The 17,217-nt window shown below is 41.7% G+C and overlaps 1 protein-coding gene across 3 annotated transcripts in view; it reads left to right on the forward strand.

Moving 5' to 3' along the window:
* The window catches only part of NME8 (NME/NM23 family member 8), a 56,290-nt gene extending 39,073 nt beyond the window's left edge, over nt 1-17,217 (forward strand). For all 3 annotated transcript variants that reach the window (XM_072599071.1, XM_072599072.1, XM_072599073.1), the window contains 6 exons: nt 1,385-1,529; nt 8,450-8,545; nt 9,315-9,466; nt 13,802-13,946; nt 14,695-14,936; nt 16,639-17,217. In XM_072599071.1, coding sequence (XP_072455172.1) covers nt 1,385-1,529; nt 8,450-8,545; nt 9,315-9,466; nt 13,802-13,946; nt 14,695-14,935 — 779 coding nt within the window. In that variant the 3' untranslated portion in view covers nt 14,936; nt 16,639-17,217. The remainder of the gene's footprint in view (nt 1-1,384; nt 1,530-8,449; nt 8,546-9,314; nt 9,467-13,801; nt 13,947-14,694; nt 14,937-16,638) is intronic.

Here is a 17,217-nt window from a genome sequence, read left to right on the forward strand (position 1 = left end):
CACCACTTCTTTGGTAACTTTGTTAATGTCCTTTCAGCTCTTATTTATTGGGGAATGGCTTCTGGCCTTATGCAATTCTGTTAGTTACCAATCTGTCTTGGATATCAGAACCATCTTAAAGTTATTTGATTTCAACCTCTTTTTCCAGACTAACTTCATACATCCTCTCAACTCCATCCAGGGTGTACCATTTACTCTTTCCCACACATGATGCCTTTCACCTTTTTGCCTGTGCACATAGGTGGTCAGCCCTGCCTGCAATGCCTTTTGAAAGCTCAGATTAAACATCAACTCTTCCAAGATTCCTTTCTTGATACCTGCTGCCTTTACTTCTCCCTCCTCTCCTTGAGGTCGCTCAGTTGTGGGTCAGAAGGTGAGGACCCTATAAGAAAGGGTTCAGGAACTTGAGAGTGAAAATGAAAGCTTATCTGATTTTTGGTCATTTCTGGGTATATTCTCTGGTATCCCTCTAAATGAGAATGGACCAGAAGCGGGGACCAAGGAAAGTAGAATCCTTGTGGGTTGTCAGAGTGCCATCTGGGAACAGTGAAGAATACTGCCACCATTTGTAAAGTCCGTTCAAATGCGCTGTTGGCTAGTGCCACCTGGTGGAAAAAATATATATACACACTTATATACACACTACTGTATACCTCTAGCTGGTTAATTAATTAGCTGTTCTATTACATGATAGCTGCTCGCTCTCTCTCTCTCTCTCTCTCTCTCTCTCTCTCTCTCTCTCTCTCTCTCTCTCTCTCTCTCTCTCTCTCTCTGAAAACTGGAGAAAGCACTAGCAGGAGGCAGGGTGTGAGTGGGTATAACTCTGGCACCAAGTCCATACCACCGATCACATTTTCTGGGCACATTTTCTTAGAGCAGAATCGAAGCTTTTTCTGTGGGTATTTATTAAGAGGGTTTTGTTTTAGAGCTTTTAAAAAAAATCATTCTGTGGGGGACAGACTAGGAGGAGGAGATAATAAACACTTATAAAAACAAATTTAAGCAATTTAAAAGTGAGTTAAGACAAGAAATATAAACTCCTTGAGGGCAGGACCAATTTTGGTTTTGTCTTTGTCTCCCTAGCACCCAGCACAGTACCTGCCTCATGGTAGATATGAATTGCTTGTTGGATGGAACTGAATGGTTGTAGGTGTCAGTGGAGGACCCTGTGGCTCTAGTTCAGAAGAACTTTCCCTGACCAAAGCCTTCCAATTTGACTCGGTGCCCCATGGGAACAACAGTAAGACTTGTTTGGCCAACAGACCATCACTGGCACCAACAGTGCCTTTTTGTCGGTGAGAAGCAGGTCCCCCTCTGCAGGGCTGCCCATCCTTGAGCCCCTGAGCAGCAGACCGGTGTTGACAGTTTTCTTTTTCTTCTTAAGAGGACATCCTGGAGCTCCTCCAGAAGGAAGGCTTTGTCGTAAAAATGCAAAAGCAGTTGTCCTTGACGGAGGAAGAAGTCAAAACGTTCTATGATCGGCACAAGTATAGAGACTATTTCTCAGCTTTGATAGAACACATGACCAGGTGCAGTAGTGCTTTGAGGGAGTCATTGGTGTCCCTGAGAATGTCATTCCAAAGTGGGAGAGACTAGCTGATCACATAGGTCTCTGGGAAGCACTTTGTCTAATCCTCAAGACCCTGGCTATCTCTCAGGGCATTTATTTCTCCAGATAATAACAGCAATTCATTTACATAGCCCTGAGAGGGAGGGATGAGTTTATTGCAAGCACTATTGTTTCCATTTTACAAAAGAGAAAACTGAGATTAACGGAGGCTAGGGAGGAGTGGTGTGGCTGGAACTGAACTCAGGAAGACCTGACTCAGAGGCTTAGTAGCTGGGCGCCCTGAGACAGTCACCTAACCTCTCTGGGCTTCAGCTTCTCCAAATGTGCATTAAAGGGGTTGGGCTCCATGACCAATAAAATCTCTTCCAATTCTAAGTCTATGATGCTGCGACTTTCCCATGGTCACACAACTAATAAGTGTCAGGACTAAGATTTGAACTTTTTTTTTTTTTGACTTGAAATTCACAGTTGGAATTGCATTCATTCATGCTGATTTGTGCTAGCTTCAGTTTCAAAGGGTGTTGGAGAGCAAACCTATTTGGAGCCCCTGTAACCCCTTGAATATGGTGAATATAGTATGCTATTTCTTAACTGCAAGACATAGAGGGTCCCTGTCTAAGAGGCAACATAGGAGGGGGAGTAGAGTGAGAACTGGATTAGAATCTTGTCCCTGAAACTTAGGGGTTGTGTGACTGTAGACAAATTATATAATCTTTTTGAGTCTCCGATTTCTCATCTCTAAAATGGGCATACTAATATTTTTAGTACTTATCTAATGAGATTTATCTGGGATCATATTAGATAATGAACAAAGTTTTAAAGAGGAACATAAATGCCTGGTGACAATGATTAGTAGTTAATTCAATATGATTGGGCTGCCGGTTATACAAAAGAATGCCACGAAACTCAGGTATTTTCAGGAAAATTTAGAAGTATTGGCCTATGACCAAAATTTATTACATTTTTTAAAAAGGGTGTTTACCTTTGTAAAGAATTGATCTTAAAGCCAAGAAGAATGGGATACAAAGCTTGCCTGCAGGACCCTGGCTGTTCAACCCTGGAGAAAGCACAGAACCTCTTAGTATTCCAGGCAATGCCCTACAACTCCAATTTCAGAGAAGGTGCCAACTTGAACTGGTGGAGGGATTGCGCTTCTCTGAGAGTTCAAATTAATTTACAGCATCCATCTTGATCCTTATTTAAACAGAAAGGACTGTTAGAACTGTCAAAAGGGGTAAAAAGGGTGTCTGAGTTGTGTTTAGAGTCATTTCTATTGGGATGAAAAGTTTATGCAGTCATGTAATTGCATGAAGGTGTTCTCCCAAGATGCCATGGTGATCTATGCAGTCAGAGAGCTCTGGATTTCTGCCCGGCACTGAGGGCTTCTCTCCCTTGTCCAGAGTAATCTAAGTAAGAGGTTGTCTCTAGCTTAACATTACAGGCAAAGTTACAAATCAAGACAGAAGGCTGATCTCAAGGAAAAAGGAAGCAGCTCAAAAGCCTGTTTGTAACGTAAAACCAGACAAAAAAGAACACAGAATCCCACAGGGAGGGAAAAGACAGTAAGCTGTCCCAGCAATATCTTTGGGAAATTCCATCACTTCAATGACTCACATATGGCCAGTTTGGAGCATTGTCTCCTAAGGACAAAGCTACACAGGACACTCTGTAGGTATTTTTTTGGTAATATATATTTTTTAAAATTCTGAAATTAAATGTCAAGAAAAGAACATTTTCACACATGCACAGAGCAGAACACAAAAGGAGGATTCTATATTGGTATCAGTCTCCATTTCATACTGTTTGTTTTAAAACTATGTATATATATGTGCATATGTGTATGTATGTATGTACATATATGTATATATATGTATAGATATAAAATAAATTTTGCACATTACTTCTAAAGCTTTTTTGTGCTTGCTTCGTTCTGAATTTCCTTTGGTTCTGAGCATTAAAAAAATGTTGTAATGATCTAGTTTTTTGGCCTCACTCTTGAGAATATCCTCTTCCCCTTAACACCTCCCTAATTAAAAAACTGAGAGAGAGAAAGCAAACAAAACAAAACAAAACACCAAGCCCTCATAATAATAAAGTGTGTGGATGGAAAACCTTTGGTGTGATGGCTGCTGAGCCCTTTTCAGAGCTCTTTCCACTTTTGGTGTCCACCTGTTTCACCCAACTCTCACCTGTGGCTCCATGAAGCTTTAGCATATACAGCCACCACACCCTGGTAAACCGTTTTACTAGGTATGTAGGTAGAGGAATAACTGTTGATGAATATATACTCACACATGAACATTGGCTTTCCTTTAATATTCTTTAGATATTAAAAATGTGAACATATTGCAAGTTTGAAACTCATTTCTGTTTTGATCTTGTGTTGTCCTTAGCACTGTAAGTGCATCACATAACTCCTCCCAGTCAGATGAAAGATTTTGCATCAATTCTCAGGCATTGTTCCCTAATGGAATGTTTTCACGGAGTTGTGAATAGTCAAATAGGCATAGGAATTCACACAACATAATCATGAGTTCTTCTGACCTTGTTCCCATATACACTTTTCTTTCTTTAAAAAATTATACTTCATTTTAACATTCATTTTTATAAAATTTAAGTCCTTAATTGTCTCCCTCCCTCACCCATTGAGAAGACAATCAATATGGTATTAAGTACAGCCAAATATATGTTTCTAAACTCTAGGAATTATAACATTCTCTTCCCTACAAACAAGCCCTGTTCCATATGTCAGTCATCTCCGAATATGACTCTACATCTCTACAAAATGAGTATCTTCTAAATACCAGATTCATATCTTCGCAGTGTTGACCCATAATGCCAATATTTACCCAGTTACTAAGAGTAATATAACAAGCAGCCAGGAGGACATTCAAATAACCAGAATGAAACAGAAGTCATAAAACAGTTGCCATGCTCACTGGCATCACCAAGCAACAAACATTAACATCCATAAGTTTTCAATTAATGCATAGTGTTCAGCTCATTGCCTTTAATCCACAAATAAAATTTGAAAACCAATTCCAAAGTAAACTGAAACAATCCCAAAACAAAAGCAAAGCATTCATAGCAAAAGAAAATCCCAAACCAATATCAGCAAAGGAGAGGAAGTAAAGTATCACTGTTAAAAATGAAATTATGCATCTAAAGGAAGTTGCACACGAAAACTCAAAAGAAAAGAAAGGAAAATTCAAAAGACTGAAAAACTGGATTAAACAAAACAGCATACAATAATTTTTTTTCAAAAAATCATTCAGTTTTGGGCTAAATTCAGGTGAACTCTAAAAGAAAAATGAATGAACGAAATATAAAAACGAAAATTCTGAGAAGTTGAAGAAAAAGCTAAGATCAAAATGAAAGCCTTTATAATACTGGTAGAACAAATGCTTATAAAATTCTACAAGCAGTCTGTCCTCAAAGAAGCCAAATAGATAAGGATTGAGAAAATAAAGCCCAATGCAAAGAAATAGAAAACTGTAGATAAATGCTTCCTTTCCCCCACTTCTCCATTTATAACACCAGCTTGTCACTTTGGAACTGGAAGTTCCGTTCTTTACCCACTTTCCTTCTCTTCCATGGAGTTTAGCCTCAAGGACATGTGCTCACCATCAGCCTACCATGCTCTAAGCAATCATTCTTGCAAGGGAAATCAAAGTGACCTCTGAGTTCAAGTTTGAGGATTCTGCTTTGTTGAGTAATAACATTATTCATAAAACTAAACTGTGAGTTGCTAGCCCCCAGGGCAGCCAGATGCTAGGAACTGCAGGGTTCTCACCCAGTTCTCACTCAGGCAAAATCCCAACCTCTCAGGGCTCATCTCACTATGAACATTCTAATTCCTATTAAGGCCATGCCTTTGTCCATATTGGGACTAAACTAAAGGGAATTGAACTTACAAAATATGACCAATAGTGGTAGCTAGCCCCATGGGACATAGCTAATGGGAGAGAGATGGGGAGGAAAAAGAAGATTCCCCCCCTCTTCCAGTCAATGTGCCCCAAAGACACAAGGAGAGAAGTCACTATCCACCAGGCTTTCCTTGAAATCTGCTTTCTGGGAAAGTTGACCCTGAATGGGAGTGGGATGAGATTAGTTGCTCTCCATCTCACTGGAAGGGAGTGTGTGTGGGGAGATGTGGTGTGGTGACAGGAGATACAGTGTAAGAAGTCTAAAAAGTTCAGTTCCTCTCATGTCATTTCAATTCATAGGATCCTTGATCTAGAACTGGAATGGACCTTAGTAGCCATGTAGACCAGTCCTCTTATTTTACAGATGAGTAAACTGAGGTCTGGAGATGTCAAATAACCTGTCCTAGTTCACACTGGTTTTAGAAAGTTCTATAGATGTAGAAGCAGGATTTGAAGCAAGGCCCCAGAATTCTAGGATTTGAGAATTGGAAGGGATCGTAGCATCTTTTTAATCCAACTCATATATGAAAGGAATCCCCACTGCAGATGGTGCTGCTGGCTCTCATGGGCTGCCATGACCAGATAATTCCTGATTCATGGTAAGTCATAAAGCACTCTGTGAGTGCTGGGCATAGCCATCATGATACCCTGTATAAAATCAGCTTAGCCAAAGTTAGATAATTTTTTTTGTTCAAATTAAAATGGAGTATTCAAGGGTAGAATATTTCTAGTGAAAAAAAATCATTTCCTTTAGTTTCTCTTACTTCCTAAGGAAGTGTATTTAAAAACAATTCAAGGTATATATGAGCTAAAGTTCTTTCTGAGCTAAAGGTTTTGTTTTTGTTTTTGTTTTTGCTTAAAGATAGGGAAAATTGACATTAGATGTGGAAAAAATTCTATTTTGCCATTAAATCATCCACATTCAAGGAATTCTCATGACAACAATTCCCTTTTTTGTTGTGCTTCAGCATTTGTGCCCCCTTGTCATCAATGCCAACTTACAAATGAGGAAATGGAGGAAGGGAGGAGTTAAGTGGCTTTCCCAGGATCACACAGTACATAGAAGTGAACAGTTGGGGAGTCCCAAAGGATTTGCCCAAGAACTATTGACTTTTTTTTTACCATGGTCGGGAGCTGATGAGATGTTGATTCTTAGCTAAATTTTAAAATTTACGCAAACCCTTAGGTTTCCCAGCTAATTAATCTAATTAGGAATCTCAGTGATTCAATAATTCAATAACAGGTATTTTATATCAAATATCAATTGGATATTTTTTAAATCTATGTCTAGTTTGACTATTTTTGAAATTGTTTTTAGTTTAGTCAGTAATATACTGAACTTATATTGCTCTAGCATCCAATAAATACTTACTCATTCCCTTCTCCCTCATCTTTGTCCATTCGTGTCTTTCAAGCTCCAATTTTACCTTCTCGGTAAAACCTGGCCCAGTTCCTCAGTGACCTTCTCCCTCTTCTGACCTTGTACTTTTTAAAATCATGTTGTGAAGTGATCAAGCTCTAATTTGTATTCTACTTATCTGTATGCAAGCCTTCTCCTTCTACTAGATTCAGTCAAGCACTCAACAAACTTTGATTAAATGCCCACTATGTGCCTGGCTCTTGCTAGGCATTGGGGTTACAAAGAAAGGCAACCCCCCCACAACTGTCTCTACTCTCAAGGAGCTCCAAGTCTAATGTGGTAGACAACATGCAAACCACTATGTGCAAACAAGACATAGGATAAATTGGAGATGCTGAATAGAAGGGAGGCAGTAAGTTTAAGGAGGACTGGGAAGGGACTGAGAACTGAGGCTTGAAGAAAGCCAGGGAAGTGAAGAGCGAGAGAGTTCCAGGCAAAGGGGACAAACTGTGAGAATGCTGGGGGTTGGGACAGAGCACATCCTGAGTGAGCAACAAGGCAGCCAGTGTTGCTGGATTGTAGAGTATACGGAGGGGAGGAAGGTGTAAGAAGACTGGAAAGGTAGGAAGGGACCCTGTTAGGAAAGGTTTTGAAAGCCAAGGACTGCAGAAAAGTCAAGAAAGGTGAAGACTGAGAAAAGGCCATTACATTTGGCAATTAAGAGATCATTACTAACTTTGGAGACAGCAGTTTCAGTTGAATGATGTGCTCAGAAGCCATGCATAGAGAGTTAAGAGACTGGGAGGAAAGGAAGTGGATCACCTAGTGTAGATGGCTTTCCCAAGGAGTTTACCCACAAAAAGATAGGAGAGTTATGGAGTAATAGCTAGCAAGGAAGAAAGGACCTAGGGAAGGCTTTCTGAGGATGGAGGAGACATGGACCTTTTTGTAGAAATCAGGAAAGCCGTTGGTATACAGGGAATTCCTGGAGATAAGTGAGAGAGTCGAGGAGAGAGAGGGACAATCTGCTGAAGAAGATGGAAGGAAATGGGATTGCTTATACATGTAGAGGAGTTCAAAGTTCCTTGAAGGTAGGGCCTGTCTCCTATCTTTATACTCCCTCCCCCATTACCTCATTAGTACTTTGCACAAAGTCAGCGTTAATTGAGTAAATGAATGAATGAGAAGAGCGATGGTAGTTACCCTTGGCCTGGGATTTCGTTGGTATTGGGAACTCACAGATGCAGAAACTCCTTTCACCGTTGGAGTTTGGCATCATCTCTATAATTTAGAGTCTCAGAGTTGCCTCAGTCATTGGGAAGTTAAGTGGCTTGTATGACAGTACGTGTCAGAGGCAGAACTTTATAATATTTCTTCTTGACTTTGAGGTCAACTCTTGCTTCACAGTATATGATCTCTGCTTGTCTGTTTCTGTCTCCCTCTGTGTCTCTCCCCCTCCCTTCCTCCTTCCCTTCTTCTCCACACTGAAACACACACATACAGTTAGCTATATCACATGTATTTTATGAGTTGGATTTTCTTTTCAGTATATAACTATTCCTCTCTCTCTCCTCCCCTGCATTTCCCCCCCAGTGCTCCCGTTCTGGCGTTTTCTTTAGAACGAGCAAATGCTGTACATTACTGGCGCTTTATACTGGGCCCAACGGCGACTGAGGAAAACCCTACCAGGTACTTCCTAGCAGAGATCCCCACCCTTTTCTAGAATATCAGTGGGGAGGAAGGGGTGGCATCAGACACAGCAATAAATAGAATTGAAATGAAATTATAGGAAATTAAAATGATTCACTTTGGCTTCAAAGAAGACAGAGGGAAACACCACCAGCCCTTCTCTTCTTTGCAGAGATGGGGGACAAGGGTCTGGAACATGGCACAGATGGCTAGACTTGCTGAATGAGTTGATCTGGTCTGCTGAACTGCTTTTCTTTTCTCCCTATTTCTTTATTCTCTATTTTTCTTTTCTGAGGATTGGTTCTCATCTTGGAAATGAAAAACAAGTGATACCAGTCATTTTTAGAATTGGCAATGTGCCATCTCCAGAGATACTATGAAATCATTCAGGATGGAGGAGTGTGTCTGAGGTCCATTTTGTATTCCTCATTGGTGGCCCTGAGCTACACAGAGAGAAAGAACCACAAGAAGTATTTATCATTTTGACAAAGATCATCCAAGAATGATGGTGTTCAGCAGGGCCTGATCTCAGTAGCCTGACCTCCTCTCCACCCAGGTCCAGCCCCAACCAATTTTCACTGGTGAAGTTGATGTTTTTGAACCCAAAGTGCACGATGTTTATCTCTGAGTTCGTCTCATTTCCCCCAATGTGAAAGTCTTTTTGGCCCTAAAGCCTGGTTACAAAGGGAGTGTCGGTTTCTCAGTGTTGATGAGAGCTCAAAGGGACTTCACAGGGTTGAACTTTTAAAACTTTTCTCTTTTTTAAAAGTTTACGGGAAATTCTTGGCCCAGAAAACTGTCAGTTTAACCAACTGCATGGAAAGAATACCCCAGAGGCCTCGACTGAAGAAATTCGCTTCTGCTTTCCTTATGAGCACACTGTGGCACTGATCAAACCTCACGCCTTCCAAGACCTGAGGGGTGAGTATTTAAATCTACAGGTCAAGTTCGCTGGAGTCTCTGATTCTCTTTTACTGATATGAATCTATTAGATGAAAGCCCTCCCTCCCCCCAAATAAATCATTTCATGTTTTAACAACACCTTAATTTTAAAAAATGCTTTAGATATATGTCACACACACACACTCTCTACCCCCCAAGTGATGAAAACTATGAAGGTCCCCTATGAGGGGAGGTCTAAGTTTTCTGTGTTTAAATATAAATTATTGGGTTGAGGCTAAGGGGTGGATGGGAAGCCTACCTGAGTTCAACATACATCTCTTATGCTCACGAATCATTTGACTATGGTCGAATCACGGAATCCGTCATGAGACCTCAGTGCTCGGAACTGTAAAATGAGAGAGGTCGTGTAAATGGTATCTGGTAGTTAGCGTTTTTATTAAGCACTTGGTGTGTGCCCGGCCTTATGAGATATAAATACAAGATAGTTCCTGCCCTCATGGAGCTTATATTCTAATAGAGGAGGACAAGGCATAAAGGGAACAAGAAAATAGGGCTTGTGGGGGCACAGAAAGTGAACAAGGCTGCTGGGTGAGGAGGCAGAGAAGTCCAGGGAGTGGGATAAGAAGGGAGTGAGGGGAGCCTTGCTGAAGCCCCTCCTAAAATGGTGCTCAGGGGCAGTGAATCACTGTGTGAGATGGTGGAGACAGAGATGGGGGCAGAGGAGGGGAGAGAGAGAGAGAGATAGAGAAAGAGACAGACAGAGACAGAGACAGAGAGAGACAGAGAGTTTGAGAGAGAGACAGAGAGACAGGGAGAGATAGAGATAGAGAGATAGAGAGACAGAGACACATGGGACAGCGGGGTTTCAGGGCTTGCAGCCATAGCTCTATGATATCTGCTTCTCATTTTTGGTTTACCTCCTTTCATTCTTGCACACGTTCATCTGAGAAGATTTAGGTCCTTCCAGCTTTGGACAATAACTGCTTTTAGAAACTGTAAAGCAGTTATAAGAGAAAATTGCCCAAGGTTTAGAATGTTTTTAAAAAATGGAGCATGTGTATGTATGATGTGGACAATGTCTTCATCTTTGTTATGAGACTAAAAAAACCTCTACCAGATGCTGAAGATACCTTCTGAGACAGCGGAAATCGATGCCTAATTGTCATATCAAAGGAAGCGACAGTATTCTAGCAGCAGCCACCTTGTTTAAGCTTTCCATTGGCAGAGATGTGAGGTTTCATGATGTCCTTTATTCTCATTACTGATGGAATTGGTACTGAATTTATAACATCAGCAGAACAGAAAACTTGATGTAAGTTGTGCATGACCATAAAGGAATGACCTGTTCTTGTTCTACAGATAATGGAAATTGGAAGTCAAACCCCACTTGTATTCGAAAATAGGGTCTTGAACCTTTTCTACGTTTCCTTACAAAATTAGAAGGCTTGGAGCTATTAGTTAATCTGTCTTCTAGTATACTATTTAATAGAGCAATGAATAAATGATCCAAGTTGTCAATGGATGAGTGATCAAGTAAAAGTTCTGCCAGTAATAGAGTGATTTTTTTTGTACATACAAGTGTATATAGAGACACATTTTTATGTATGTGTATTCACACACCCCCCCCCACTCCTGCTCCCCCCTACACATTCTTTTAATGTTGTAGCTGGGTGGTACAGTGGATAGGGCCCTGGACATAGAATCAGGAAGACCTGAGTTCAAATCTGCCCTTAAACATTTAGCTGTGTGACTTTGGACAAGTCACTTCACCTCTGTCTACTCCAGTTTCCTCAAATGCAAAATGGGGATCATAATGACAGCTATCTCCTAGGGTTGTTGTGAGGATCAAATGAGATAATCTACCTTCGGTGTCTGCCTGCCACCCAGTAGATTCATTTCTCTTCAATAAAGTTGCAGAGAGAGAGAGAGCCAGAGAAACAGAGACAAAGAGACAGAGACAGAGACAGAGACAGCACCTTCATTCTGGACCTTGACTGCATGGACATACTCAACACCTCCTTGAGAGAATAAGGGCATCTCCTGGATATGTGTCCCAGTCACTGTTCTGAGCATCTTGTTGAAGATGCGTGATTAGGTCCATCTCTGGGCAGGTCTTGTTTGACTCAGGTTATTCTTAGATGGATGGGAGCCTTTTCTTTGTTCTGGTCCCATAAAGAAATGGGGTGTGGTGTGGTCCTTGGGACAGTGAGGATGGGATTCTGAGGGAACCAAGCAGAAGCAATCCCCCACACATCCCCTCTCACTTCTCCCCCACATATCCCCCTATCCCTTCTCCCCCACCCATCTCCATCTCCCTTCTCCCCCACCCATCTCCATCTCCCTTCTCCCCCACCCATCTCCTTCTCTCTTCTCCCCCACCATTTTTTCTGTTTCTGTCTGTCTCTAATACAGTCTTTATCTGTTTCCCTCTCTGTGTCTCTCAAAGGCCTACTCCTGGACCTCTCCAACAACTTGATGCTGCTCAGGAAGTCCCCCCTCTTCTCTAGCCAGGAAGTTGGGTTATGTGACTCCAGCCTCTCCTGAGCCCATGTACTTCAGAGGTCCCATCATTCCCCTTAATGTCACTTCTCAGGCTCCTTCAGAGGAGGCCCCTCTGGCACCTATATGGTTCAGTCCTCACGTCTCCAAGACTTCCTCTAGTGTTGCAGAGTAGGAATGGTGGAGACTGCACAGATACCCAGGCTTCATCCTCTGAAGCCTATGATCCAGTGGAGTTTACGTCTAGCTCTAGGAACTATATTTTAGGAAGGACATTGATAAGCCTGATGTGGCTCAAAGGAGTCCAGCTATCATGGTAACAGTCCTTGAGATTTTTAAAAAATATTATTTATTTATTTTCAGTTTTCAACATTCATTTCCACAAGATTTTGAATTCCAAATTTTCTCCCCATCTCTCCCCACCCCCACCCTATTCCTTTCCTCCAATTTACCCTACCCTCTAATTTCCTGTAGGGCAAAATAGATTTGTATACCTCATTGCTTCTATGTCTTATTTCCCAGTTGCATGCAAAAACAATTTTTAACATTCATTTTCTAAAGCTTTGAGTTCCACTTTCTCTCCCTTCCTCTGGCCTCAGCTACCCTCATTGAAAAAGCAAGCAATTCGATATGGGTCATACATTGTAGCCATGCAAAACACTTCCATAACAGTTATGTTGTGAAAGACTAACACATTTCTCTCTGTCCTGCCTGCCCTACATTTATTCTATTATCTCCACTGACCTGTCCCCCCATAATAGTGCTGCTTCGGATCACCCTTTACCCCTTATCCTCCCTTTCCTATCCCCTTCCCCTCTGCTTTCCTGCAGGGTTAAATAGATTTCCACACCCAACGGGTGTGTGTTATTCCCTCCTCAGTCCTTGAGATGTTAAAGGGATTAGGAATGTTTCCTTAGGAGAAGAGCAGAATATGCATTTTATGGAGTTTATGTGTTTCACGGAATCACCGATTTTAAAGCTGGTAGGAAGTGACCTGCCCAAGGTTACTCAGATAGTAGGTGGCAGAGATATGATTTTATTTTGGATCCCTTCACTTCAGATCCATGTGAAGAGCTGTTATATGGAAGAGAAAAGGTCAGTGGCTCAGGAGTCATGATTCTATGCTCCTATGAATTTGTTCTATTTGGCCCAAGAGGGAGAACCAGGAGCAGAAGGTGATGTAAGGAAAAGCCCCCTAATAAATTGAGTTATCCAAAAATGGAACAGGCTGCCCTAGGAGGTAGTGGGTTGCCTATAACTGGATAGCTTTAATTAACAGCTAGATACCCACCATACCAGCAGGGCAACATATGCCAAAGGTGCAATTCTTGTTCAGTTGTGGGGTAGACAAGATGATTGCTGAGGTCCTTCCATGTTCAGTGATCTATAACTTCTCAGTCTTCCAAATTCTGGTGTCTTGATTGTTATCCCAATGGTCCTTCCCCATTTCCTATTCCCCTTTGTCCCAGCTTTCTCATCTTTCTCTCCTCTCCATTTCATCTTATATGGGAATAGACATCCATCCCACTGATAAGGTGGATTGTGAAGAGATGTTCCTCTTTTATTTTACCATCTCTTATGACAGCGAGACATGCCTTCACTCTGCACACCTGCTCTCTCGATCTCTCTTGTAGGCAGAGAGACATTCAGTCCTGGGGCTCTGGAGGGAGGCTGAGGTTGAAGATGTAGATGAAGGGGTCATGCAATCAGAGGTTTATAGCATTTTAAACTTTGTAAAGTTTATAAAGCCAAGAATCCCACCCCTCCCCTCCTCCTGAGTTCAAGCCCATCTGAACAATTATAGGAAAGTAAAAGCAGTTAGAAAGCCAATCAGATGTCTGTTTTTCCACCCAGGGGGCATCATAAGAAAGATTCAAGAAAATGGTTTTTCAGTGTCCCACATGAAGGAAATCCAGTTAACTGCGGACAAGGTTAAGGTACTTTATAAGGCTCTTGAAGAAAGAGAATTCTTTGAGGAGTTACTGCTTCACATGACTGAGTAAGTACTTGTTTTCTTTTCTGAAACCAATTGGTATATTGGAAAAATTCATGACCAAGAAAAAAGACTTGTGTTGACAAAAAAGTTTTGGAACTTTTCCATGTTCTATTTTTATTAATAGTAAGAATTGGGGCCTTTAAAATAGCTTTTGGTCCTGGTTTTAAAGAAGGATGGCAGCAGGAAGGTACAAACTCAGGTAGCTCCTGTGAGAAGCCCATTGGCAAGGTGGCAAGATCAAGTCCCAGGCTAGGCTATGCCACAAGACCATCCTAGGCAGGGCAGAGTAGGAAAGTCTTCACAGAGAAGGAGCCACTGGAGCTGACTTCAAAGAATTAAATGTACCATACCAGGGGAGGACTTGTTCCCTAGTAGGATGGAGTACAAAGAGAAAGTCTTTAAACATTATGGACAAAATAATCGATGGATTGTAATATGTCAATGAGATGTGATTTCATTAGCTGTTTGTCAGAGCCCCTGGTTCAAACTTTAAATTTTAAGTTTGAACATTTTAAATATTTGAACATAAGGGAGGCAGTGTATTATAACTAGAAAGATGTCCTCAGTCAGGAAAGCCTGGGTTCAAGTCCCACCCATGAGAGATATGATGGTGCGATGCTGGACAGATATTGGAATTTGCACCAGTCATGTCAGTCAAAAGAACAGTGGTGAAGGGTATATGCAATCTTCTGTGTGGGTTCCATTAAGACAAGAATTGACAATGATCCTTTGATTGTCTTTTGACTTCCAGGGGTCCCTGCATGGGTATGATAATAAATAAGGAGAATGCAGTGCAGGACTGGAGGAGGTTAGTTGGCCCAACAGACCCAGAAGAAGCAAGAAAGGTTGCTCCTGAGTCCATCCGGGCCCTCTTTGGGAAGGACATGTTGGACAATGCGGTACATGCATCATCTACCAAAGAACATGCCCTGAGGACCATCGAGCTGTTATTTGGAGACATAGATTTGGACTTTACGGGGCAGGAAATCTAAGGTAGAAAGCCTCCAAGACTCTTATCTTCTTTTTTAGGTTTGTCCCATTTTCAGGATTGACCACGAAGCAGGCTTACCAAAAGCACCTGTTTAGAATTGTAGATCTAGAGTTGGAAGGGACCCTAGGAGCTACTGAGTCTAATCACTCATTTTTATAGGTGAGGAAACTGAGGCACAGAATGACTGAGTGGAATGCCCAAGGTCACCAGTTATTAAGTATCTAAGGTGAGAAGTGAACCCAGGTCTTTTTGACTTCAAGTCTCTCTCCCTGTTCTGCTACCACCTTCATCTTGGTCAGGTCCACAATTATCCTGTACATAGAACCTCAGAGTTGGAAGGGATCTGAAGGTCACCTATTTCAGTCTAGTTAACCTGAACCATGAATTCCCTGCCCAACTCTCCTAACAAATGGTCAGTGATGGGGAACTCTACCTTGTGAATAGAAAAAAAGTTTTCTTTTTGGAAAGTTGAAATTTGTCTCCCTATAATTTAACACATTATTTCTAATTCTGGCCTTTAGAGTTGAGAAGAAGACTAATCCTCCCTCTTTCAGGATACAAAGAACCCTATCTTATATGAGACTTAATCTGAGAGAGATTTAAGTCCAATCCCCCAAAAGTCCCACTGTTTCTGTGACTCAAGGGAAGGGATGCTATCCTGTCTGTGTGTGATTGTAGGTGATTTAGGCCCACTCAGCATCTGCAATCCAGTTGTCTGTTGGCAATGTGAAGACAAGGCAGTTGATCAGGAAACAGATATTTAGGGCTGATTTACTGTGCTGAATTCTAGCGATACCAGAAACAGCAGAAGCACAGTCCCTTCACGCAAAGAGCTCACATTCTGATGGGGGAGGAATACAGAGTAAATGTGAGATAACATGAGAAAGAGGGTATTAGCAGCTAGAAAGACAGATGGAAAAGGCCGCTTGCAGAAGATACAATTGGAGCTGAATTTTCTAGTTCCCTGGCTTTGGGGATGCACAGATGCAGTCCTCTGCCTCTCTGTGCCTTCAGTTTCAAAGAGCATCCCCTGGGCATTCCCCACTGGTAACTATGGCATGAGTTTTTCTACCAATTCAGCACTTGGAGGACTGTGGAAAGACGAGGATGTGGCTTCTTCCTGCCATGTCATTACCAACTTGCTATATTGCCTTGGTAAGACCCTTACCACATCTGGGCCCCAGATTCCTAATCTTTCAATAGAAGGGACCACTGTTAGGCAAAGCTCTGACATTCTGGGATTTGTTGCAATGCTATTGCCTGCTGAAGTTGGGTGGGGTGGCCATTGGAAGGAATGAATTGAATGAAGTAGCAAGGTTAGAGCAATAGTTAGGAAAATCAGAGTTCTAATCCAGTCTCAGACACTTTCTAGCTGTGTGACGGTGGGCAAGTCATTTAACCATTGCCTGCCTCAGTTTCTTCGAAGGTAAAATAGGGATCATAACAGCACTGACCTCTCAGGGTTGTTGTGAGGAACAAACAAGATAATATTTGTAGAGCACTTTACACGGTGCTTGGCACCCAGTAGTATAAATACTTCTCAGTCCCCCACTTCTCTATCTCCAAGGCATGCTGGTCTCTTGTATACAGATCACCGGAAGCTGGCTTTTAACAGGGCAAAGAAGATGTAAATATGAAGATAAGTAGAAGTGATAGGGACAGGGTCACGCAGACTTTGTGAATGGCTTCCTTTTTCTTCCCCAGAGTTCCCAGCAGATGTCGCTCCACTTCACCCACATCTTACAGAAATGAACTGCTACATCAGCAAGCAGCCTCTTGTGGGAAAGGAACAGTGATATCAGCCTAAATAAAATGAACCAAAATGAAATGATCCTTTCAAACTGAAAAAAAAAAAACCCCACAACTTTTTCCTGCCTTGGTTTTATGGAACAATTGCTGGACATTATAAACAAAAAATAGGGAGTGATCAGTGGAGAGCCCAGGCTGAGGAGGTCATGAGTAAGAGTGTAGAGAGAAAAGGAAAGAGGGGGCAGGACAGAGCCTTGGCAGATGCCTAGAGGCAGAAGGTGAGTAACAGACTGACAGAGAGGGACACAAGGGAGAGCAGAACTCCCCTCGTCACTGCTGGCCCTACACAACAATCCAGTTATAGTCTTCCATAACCATGTCTCTAAAATTTGAAAGTGAAAAATAATTGTCCCACAAAACATAACCTTCTTTAAGAGATCTGTGCAAAGTTGTGTTGGTACACTTGGCTGCCAAAGTTCTATCCTCTTCTTTGACTTGCTGCAGAAAAGATGCTAATAAATTTTTGAGGTGACA

The sequence above is a fragment of the Notamacropus eugenii genome, chromosome 3 (genome assembly GCF_028372415.1).
Source record: "Notamacropus eugenii isolate mMacEug1 chromosome 3, mMacEug1.pri_v2, whole genome shotgun sequence".
NCBI classification, from domain to species: domain Eukaryota; kingdom Metazoa; phylum Chordata; class Mammalia; order Diprotodontia; family Macropodidae; genus Notamacropus; species Notamacropus eugenii.